This window comes from Poecilia latipinna, unplaced genomic scaffold (genome assembly GCF_001443285.1).
Source record: "Poecilia latipinna isolate Pla-1442-1.1 unplaced genomic scaffold, P_latipinna-1.0 Scaffold5491, whole genome shotgun sequence".
Classification (NCBI taxonomy): Eukaryota; Metazoa; Chordata; class Actinopteri; order Cyprinodontiformes; family Poeciliidae; genus Poecilia; species Poecilia latipinna.
The window spans coordinates 256-9,422 of NW_015118107.1; the positions used below are offsets into that span (position 1 = coordinate 256).

At 38.8% G+C, this 9,167-nt stretch overlaps 1 protein-coding gene across 1 annotated transcript; it reads right to left on the reverse strand.

Annotated features, from left to right (window-relative positions):
* Positions 1-1,741: 1,741 nt before the first annotated feature.
* On the reverse strand, positions 1,742-7,826 carry LOC106943576 (uncharacterized). Its single transcript, XM_015026881.1, has 3 exons — positions 7,597-7,826; positions 2,903-3,432; positions 1,742-1,978 (listed from the first exon to the last, which is right to left on the reverse strand). The coding sequence occupies exons 2-3, from the start codon at positions 3,424-3,426 to the stop codon at positions 1,846-1,848; spliced, it is 657 nt and encodes a 218-aa protein (XP_014882367.1). The 5' UTR covers positions 3,427-3,432; positions 7,597-7,826; the 3' UTR covers positions 1,742-1,845.
* Between the last annotated feature and the right edge of the window lie 1,341 nt (positions 7,827-9,167).

A 9,167-nucleotide genomic window follows, 5' to 3' on the forward strand; every position in this document is an offset into this window, starting at 1 on the left:
GGAAAAAAACTGCACAACAACTGCTGCTACATCAGAGGGAGAGGAGAGAGTGGAAAAGTGCTCCGACCAACTACTGTACCGCCGTTCAGCATTGGTAAATGTCTCTTCGGTCACCACTGAAATGTGCTTCTGTTGTGGATTAAATCTGCTATTTTAGTAACAAAAAGTGTAGGAAAATGTTGTCCAGGCTTGCGCGGGTGCCAAATCCAAACCATTGCGCATTTTTTTACGCACGTTGCCAAGCTGTTATCCTCTTGCTATTTCTAATGATTTTGATCTGGAGAGCGGTAGAGCCAACTAGCAGGGAACATGCGCCTGTATCTGGTAGGACACCTCTGGCAGTCCCTCCTCCGATTTCTCTTCCTCATCATCTCTCTCTTTGTTTCTCTCCCTTTTTCTCTTTCTCACTCCGATTGCCATAAACCTTAGATGTAAAGGCAACTGAAATACCACATTTACATCTAAGCACATAAGAAAGTGTTTTATTTGCGCCATTCTTTCAAGCGTTTTTTCACTCCAGGAATCAGCTCAACTGGGATATTTCAGTGGAAAGCAGCTAGAGGGCAGGCTAAGTGAATAAATATACTTGGAGATGTTTTAAGTTTTCCAAACGTGAGGGTGAACACGGAAGCTCCGTAATATCACTGAATAATGAAAAAAAAAAAAAGATTTTATTGGAACAAACACTGTTAAATTAACAACGTAGTCCTTCTAAGACTCAGGAGAAACAGTTTCACAATCGGTTCTTCCAGGGCAAAACAATTTGAAAAATGAATCAGATGTAGATCTGAGTTACACCATTTAAAAAAAAAATACAAATACGCTTTGACCTAAAAACCATTACATTGTAGCTCTGTATGCTCAGGATGAATAATCCTGAAGATAATCATTCGCCCCTACTCTCAAGACTTTTGCAGCCTCTAACAGATTTTCTTTCCAATTTGCCCTGTGTTTAACTACATTATATTCCCATCAGCTCTAATCAGTTCGCCTCTTCTGCTGAAGAAACACATCCTCGCAGCACGAATGACACCTGGCGCCACCAAGTTTCACTATTAAAACGTGGGTGATCTAATAGCATTTTGTAGAGTCAAATATCTTGATTTTGGTTTCATCTGACCAGAGCAACTTTCTTCTTCAACAAATGTATGCCACACTTTCTAGATTCATACTTGTAAAACGAAAGGAAACAAGTTATATATTTATGATAAAGTTCCACTTAATTAGTTTGTGGTTTTTCTTTCTGTAGTTGTAAGCTGGGCGAGAGGCCGAAGTCTGTATAGAAAGGTCTGCAGACCATCACAGGATTGTCCAGCAGAAAAATGCAGTCTGTCATAAATCTCCTCAACTGGTGTTTGTCCAATTTGGCCTTGGCAAATTGGACCTAATAAACTATCAAGCGAGTGTAGTTTACTTTTTAAATGTTGAAAATACATAATAGATGAACAGTCTTCTCATTCTAAATGCTTATTGTGTCGTTATGCAGGCTTTCCGAAAGACTCTTCTAGTTTGCTTTATAAATATTAGACTTGGCTCCACAGATTGTTTCCATTTATTTCATAAACAATTCCTGAATTAAAGATAATATTTAACAAGTCTACCTTTTATGACTTACCCCATGAGGGGTGATTTGTTTAAACCATCATTTCCCAACTTGCAGCATTTTCTTCAGCATTTTCTTTCCTGCTAACAGTTCAACGAGACATCGTTGCATCTCAGTAACAAAGACACACAAAATATTTAGGACTGTAGATCTTGGCACATAACAGTTTGCCAGCCTTTATTCACATATTTATTATTTTGCAACTGGAAACTGACGCCTGAACAGTTTCGAAACTCCGTTCATCAATTTCTCACAATGTCTTTCAGCTGCCGTGTAAATGAAACATGCAGGGCTTGGGACGACCTCTCCAACCTGCTGGCGATGTCCGCTGCAGCGCGAAGCATCTCTTCAAAGATCACAGACTCTTCTCTTACTCTGCGCCAGAATTTGGGGGGAAAAAAAAGAAAAGAAAAGAAAACAGGCTTCAGGAGGAAAGATGAGAACAGAAAAGGCAAATGAAGGAATGCCTCTTGACCTACTGTTCATTTCCCTGGGGGTAAATTATGATTGACGTTTTCGTAACGGAAAAGACGGACTCAGAAAATGATAGCCATGTTGAAAAAAAGTGCAACTTGTTTTACATTTTACGATGTGTTTGGAGGCTTTAAACGTGATCCAAATCTAATATCAAGTACACAAAAAAAAAACAGTCTTGATCTATGACAGATCATCATCTGTGTGGGATAAATTAAGCTCACCAAATTATTCTGTTAATTGTAGAAATAAATTTTCAGACCTGACATATTTATTGTTTTTTGTTTTTTTTTTGTTTAAACCTGACTATCAGTCTTCCATATTTTTGGGGAGAAATGTCTTGCACACTCATCTTGGTTAAGCATATTGAGGTTTATAGACAACTGCTTCTGATCAGCTCTCTTATAGTCCCAACACAGCATCTCTTTTTGATGAAGCACTGAACTTTAATTAGGCCATTTACAAACACCTTAAATATTTTTAATTTTCAGTCTTTCTGCTGCATTTTTTTGTCCCGTCGATGACTCAGTTCGGGCAAAGTGTTGTCTGTCAGACGGACGGTCTATCCGATGGTTAAAAATGTCTGTGTACAGCAGCAAGATTCATCGGTCCAATGGGTTTCTACATTAGCCCAAAGCACAATACCTCCTCTGGTGAAAATGTTTTGTGCTGGTACACTTTATTTGGTTTATCCTGAACAAGATAGTCAAAAATTTGACACAGATAGATGTTTGTAGTAAAAATAATACACTCACTTGATGTTTTATGAAATGCTAAATCTTCTCCTCTTTTCATTGTCAGACTGTAACTTTAACCAATACTCACTTCTCCATCCCAGCGAAGCCATCTCCCTCCAGCTGCTTTCTCAAATCTTCCTCAGCTTTCTCTAAATCCTCACTACAGCCTTTATGGTCCTCCTGGATGCTGATGATGTTTTCTTTAATCACATCTTCATATTTCTGATCCCCCAGCTCTGCCCCCACAAACTGCGCCAGGTTCTCCACCACTGCCTTGTTGGCACGTTGAATCGTCCGCAGGTAGTCCAGTTCCTCTCGCCGGGCCTTCAGCTTTCGAGCTGAAACAGTTTCGGCTTTAGTGCTGAAGTGGACAGAGCACTTATCTGGTTGGGGTTCAGATTGGAGCGAGGGGGACGGCGACGACGGGATTAAGAGATGGTTGTTTTTCGCACTCGCAGGCTCGTCACCAACGGCCTCCAATGTGTCATTGGTGGCCGTCGAGGCAGGGAGGATGTCAAAGCCTGAACCCCAGTCGCCATCTCCACTTTGGCCAAATATCGGGGTTGCCAGGGAGATCCAGGCCAAGATGAGCTTCATCCAAAACTGCCACATGGTAGCCTGAGCAGATAAAGGTGAATGATTGTGAATTTCATGAAAAGATGTGGAGATTTCTGAGTTTTGCAAGACGATTAGAAGATATGGTTTGGGTTCAAGGTATGCTGTTAAAGCTTAATTTTGCAACTTTCAGATGGACGACCACCTGAACTGCATGAACATCCAGTATGCCGAGGAGATGCAAGAGTGACGTTTGTTCATTTCAAGGAGGTAACGGCACTTTGTAAATAAGATGAATTTATGTCTGGAAACATCTTGGAAATATAAAGTAGCTGTGATGTTTTTGTCGTTTCTTTCAGCTGTCACTTTTAAGCGCGCTACACTTTACATCTGGTCCATCAGCAGAGCTTGTACTCCGATTTTTATGTTTTCAGTTCCCCTTTTTGAATCTTCAGCTCTGTGCAAATGGCAATAATGTTTGTTCAAAATCGTTTCCTCAAGACGTAATGATATTGAAATATTTCCAGAAATGTTCATCTTATTTATCCAGCTGAGAATTAAACGTGGCTGCGACTCTTCTCTGATACTTACGAGGTTCATAAATCTGACTCTCTGAATGTCACACTGCATATCTTAGCAGCAATCATATTTTTCTACGTACAATTTATCAGGCAACCTTCTTTCAGTTGAACTTTTGTTAAATGCCACATGCAGATTATAAAATATTATACACACAACATGTCTTATTTTGCTACATACAGGTTGCTGCTATCTGAGTGACTTCTGTTTAATAGAAAGACTTACAGGTAAGTAAATCTGTCCATCTACCAATTAAATTCAGTTTACTATACAAGTAGTTTTATCTGCACAAACAATCTTTATCTCTTTTCGTTTTCTTTTCTTTTTTTTTTTTTTACAAAGAAGTCTCTGAATGTGCAGAGCTGGTAGAGGAATATCACAAAATCCTTCCAGCTGTCACTGCAGCAGAGGGTTAAGCTTCATTGTCAGTTCAGACTAAATACACACGTGTGCAACAATTTCCCTTCCTCTTCACAACTGCACACTATTTTATTCAATAGTATAAAGTCCCATTGACTATACTCGCCTATCCATGCATGGTCACATGGAGTCTGGTGTCTGTCTACAATAGTCACTGGGTTAGAGTCATGGATACACCCTGGACATGCAGTGACTCCATCACATGGTAACCCAAAGACAAAGGACAAACAGCCATGAACAAACACACTTGCTGCTAAGCCCATTTAACCTGTACATTTTGACTGTGGGAACTAGCCATATTACCCATTGTAGGAAAATACAAACTCCATGCAGAAAGATCAGGAATCAAGACAAGTATCTTTTTTTTTTTTTTTTTCCTGCACGGCAGCAGTTCTAACAACTGCACCACCGTGCAGCCCCTTCAAAATACGTGTATGAAATCTCAAATGTATTTTGGATTCCTCAGAAGATTATAGTTTTACTGTAAATGGATGCATCAGCAGTTATCATGTCCCTCTATGTCTGTTGTGAGAAGTAAAACGGGTTAAATTTAATCTTTCAGTGGATTTATGTCATTGTTTTATAAAAAGTTATTGCACAAAACTGTGCCGCCTCAGCTGTGGAGTAGTAATAAGCTTTTCACATTCTGTGGCTAGACTGTGTGGTGACTCGTGTCACGCCAAGGCTGTGAAAGCCGAAACTTCTCCTTACAGTAGAGTTTCTGTTGTTTCCAGTGGTTTTCTAAGGATCTTTCTTGTGAATGCTGACGTTCAGGTCGTCTTTTTGTCTTTCTGGGCACAAAAAGAAACAATCTGGGTTGTTTTTTTCAAACTACAGTTTTTGAGGAACTTACGTGGCTGTCTAGGTTTCAAGCTTCCGCATCTGGAAATGGAACATTTTAATTTAATTTAAAGGCATCCACCATAAACTGCATGGCAGAGATATTTCTGCTGTCAGATCGCATTCGGATTTGGCACAAAACTTTTTAAACTCCTCAAAGCTGAGAGGAAAGTCTGGCTAGTTATTATTTTTCAGTACGTCTTGTTCTGAAATCTGCTGAAACAAACATAATAAAATATTTTGCTTATTTTAAGGCAACTTGTGGTGTGGAAAGACTCCCAGTTACCCATAAAACAACCGAGAGGGTTCCCTCTGCGTTTCAGTGACTACTTCAATTAAGTTGCAGTGGTTTTCATGGAAATATGTTCAAATAGGATTACTTTGGGACAATGAGGTTTACATCCTGATATCATAGTAATGCGTTTTTGCGTGTGAGTGTATGGTTACAGTTGGGATGACCTGACATGTAAAATAAAGGCAAATTTAATGAGCTTTCCAGATGTGTTCCAAGTCGATGACGGCATTGCGTTACATCTGCTTCTGCAATTATTTTATCCAGCCTGCATAGACTTTTGTTATTTTAAGTATTAAAACCAATTAGCTGACTACAAACAGAAAAATGGCACATTTATTTATAAATTAAATGGGAAACCTGTCACAAAGTGACTTTACTTTATGTTCCATAATTGTGGTGATGCAAAACCTTTTTATTCCTACAAAACTTTTGACCACGCTTGTTTCAGCACCACTAAAACAAATCCCTGTTGGTCCGCAGTAACAACACTGGTCTTATGACTGAAGGTAATGAGATAAAAATGTAATTCGTCTGTTCGGGAAAGACGTGAATTTGTTTTGCTCACGCCCTTGCTCATTCCTCGGTGTATCACAGACTTGCAGCAGTGGTTTTTGTCTTTGAAAAATGCCTTGAAAGTTAAGATGCAGACGGTTGGGTGCAAACTGTGCTTGTGTTGGACTGCAGTATGTAGTCACATTTTTCTTGGCTCCACTGCAAAGGATTCGTCACAGGGAAGTGACTTTTATGGGCTGACTTTTCTCTTGGCTTAAAGCGTTTCGACAAAGGGAAAGCCGTGAGTTTGCCAAACCCTTTAGTGCTTCACCTTAATCTTTAAGCGCAACAGCGTGCAAGTCTGATTAAGTGTTTAAATCCCGAAATAGAACTAGTTATAATGATTTGGTTCTAATGAAAATAGAAAAGTTCATGAGAAAAAAATTGAAACGTCGTTCAAGTGATTTGCGCTGTTGAGGCCAGATGTGTGTATGCTTTGCGTAAAAAGATACAAACCTTTTTCCTTCTCACCAACTTTTAGTATCAGAGTTAGCTCTCTTAGCCAGATATCAAAACAATTTTTTCCAAGTGTTATGAAGTCAAGAAGTTCCCTTTATATTTGGTAGAGCAGGCTTTTACACTCAATTTTTATTTATTTATTTTTTTCTCGCTGAGCGGCTCTTCAGCATATGTCAATACAGGTCTTGATTCACTGGTACAAGTTTTGTGGGGTTAGTTTCATATACCGTATGCGGAAATCTGGTTTAAAACCCTGAATGGAGCTGAATAGGCATATCTCTTTTCTGAAAATGAGGCATTGGTATGAAATGATTCTGTCATTTGCAGAGATGCTTTTGGTGAATCTCTTTTTATTAATCCCTAAAATGTAGATGTGGATGCTCTTGGCTGCACACGTCCTCCTCTTTCAGTCCTGGTTGAGGAGCAAATCTGAGCGTTTGTTGGGTGGGTGCCATTCAGCTTTGTGGCCTCTCCTGTCAAAGCTTGACCAGGTGTGTTTTACAGCTGTCCAAACACATTTACTTCAGCAGCACCATGACAAGGAAGGCTCTGGTAGCCAAAAAAAAAAAAAAAAGTTGCTATTTTTTTTCTGCTAAACACAAATAGGAGTGAATGGGTTTAAATGTTAAATAGTAAGAAAAACCACGGAGAAATAGAGAAATACACATTTCTCTATTTTCAGTAAGAATATTTTTGAATTTTCTGAGTTCAGCCCTCATCTGGAGTCACATTTTCTCATGATTCTTTTGGTTTCCTTAAGTTTGGAAACACTTGATGTTTTTTAACCCAATCAAACTTGTTTTAGGACAAATAAACCAGAAATACACTACTTAAAATTACAAATTACATTTTTTTTATTATCCAAATTGTATGTTAATAGTATGGTAGAGTATCTTCCCGTGGTTATTTATGAATAAACATCAACATCAGTTCAAGTGTCTCCAGAAAATGCATGTTCTTTAACATCTTATAAGTTTGTGTAAATGATGTAAGCGTCTTGACCTTAGCAGAGGAATGCGTGAGGGAAAATCCTGAGTGTACTCTCTATATAAAGTTTCATTCAGTCCACACATCAGACTTACCTTACTCCAGTAATTTTTGCACCTCTGGTTTCTTCCACTTCTGCTCTTTCAGTCCGCCGGATCCACTCAGAAGTTCAAGAGTACCATTTACAAGCAGAAAGAAGAAATAACTCAGCTCTTCCCTTCATGTCAGAGAAAGAAAAGTGCAGACACGCGCAAACGCAATTAGAGTAAGTCTGGAGAGTCTGGTCGCCCGTGTGCCTCTGCATGTCTGCTGGGAGGAGTTTTATAAGGAAGGGGAATGTTTTCAGAAAAGGCTAAAACTGAGTTATTTCTTTTTTCTCCGCAACGGGGAACGGAGGCTGGAAGCAGGGAGGGGAAAGAATGGCCTTAATTTACTTCACATATGGGGATTATGGTAAGTAGGGATGTGGGCTTGATAGCACAATGGAAACTTCGAGAGATCTGCATAATAAATTTTCATGGCGTTTTTCCTTAAACCCATGCTAATTATGTGCAGGTCTGAGTTTCTTGTGGCATGTTCAAAAGTCTTACATTCTCTTGCAAATTATATCCCTTCATAACTCCGGTCCAAAAACTTTTCTGTTCATGTTAACAGAAAAAAAAAAAAATAACTATATGTTTAAAGACAAGATTGTGTTAATTGTTCTATGTTGAGAGCATTGTGTTTTGTGTGAGAAGCATGAAAAGTCTGATTTGTGGAAATTTATCAAGACACAAAATGCATAAATGCACTAAATAAACCAAATAATGGGAGATCTCATATTATTTTAAAGCTTTTCATACACTTACTTTACTAGGGGGCATCAATAGGAGTGTGGGGTGCTGTTTGTGAGATAGAAAGGGATGATTTTAGTTCTGTTAAAGAGTTAAAGTATCTTGAACCTGGATAACAACTGGTATAAAGCAGGAAGAATACTGGAGTTGTGTCTGTTTCAAACCTTAAAAGTCCAAATACCTAATTTCAGCTTTGATAGTGAGCTCTGGGAAGTGACCAAGAGAGACGGGATTTGGTGCAAAAACATGATTAATCTCAGAAGAGTGGCTATTAGCTCATCCTACAAGAAAGGCGGGAAAGCTTATCAGTTTAGAAGAAGTTTTATGTTGGTTTGCTCCTCTGCAATAAAATGGTTCCATTAACTTTTTTTCCATCTTTGTTTCGTTTTTCTAAATTGATTCTATCATATAGGTAGATTGCCTTTCGGTGAACTCCCATCTGTGCAGCTATTCACTTATCATTTCACTGAAATAACACAAAACGTAGCAGCTACTTTTAACAGCATTGGAAAGATTTGCTGCTGTGCTTCTGAAACACACAAGGATCGATGTGCATAATCAATTATTCCATTAAACCAGCATTCAATACTTGAATTTCTGTAGCAGTTTTATGGTAGATATACCAGCATGTGTTAGAAATTTAAGGTGAGGATGACTTGAGAGGCAGAATGCCCTGGGAATCTGCACATTTCCCAGGGCAACTTTGCTCTACAAAAAGGTTGTGTTAATAAAATTCATGATCGTCAGCCTTTTGGATTATATATGGGTGATAAAGTGTGAATATGTATGTGTTCATACTTATGCATGCATGCATTTGTGTGTGTGTGTGTGTG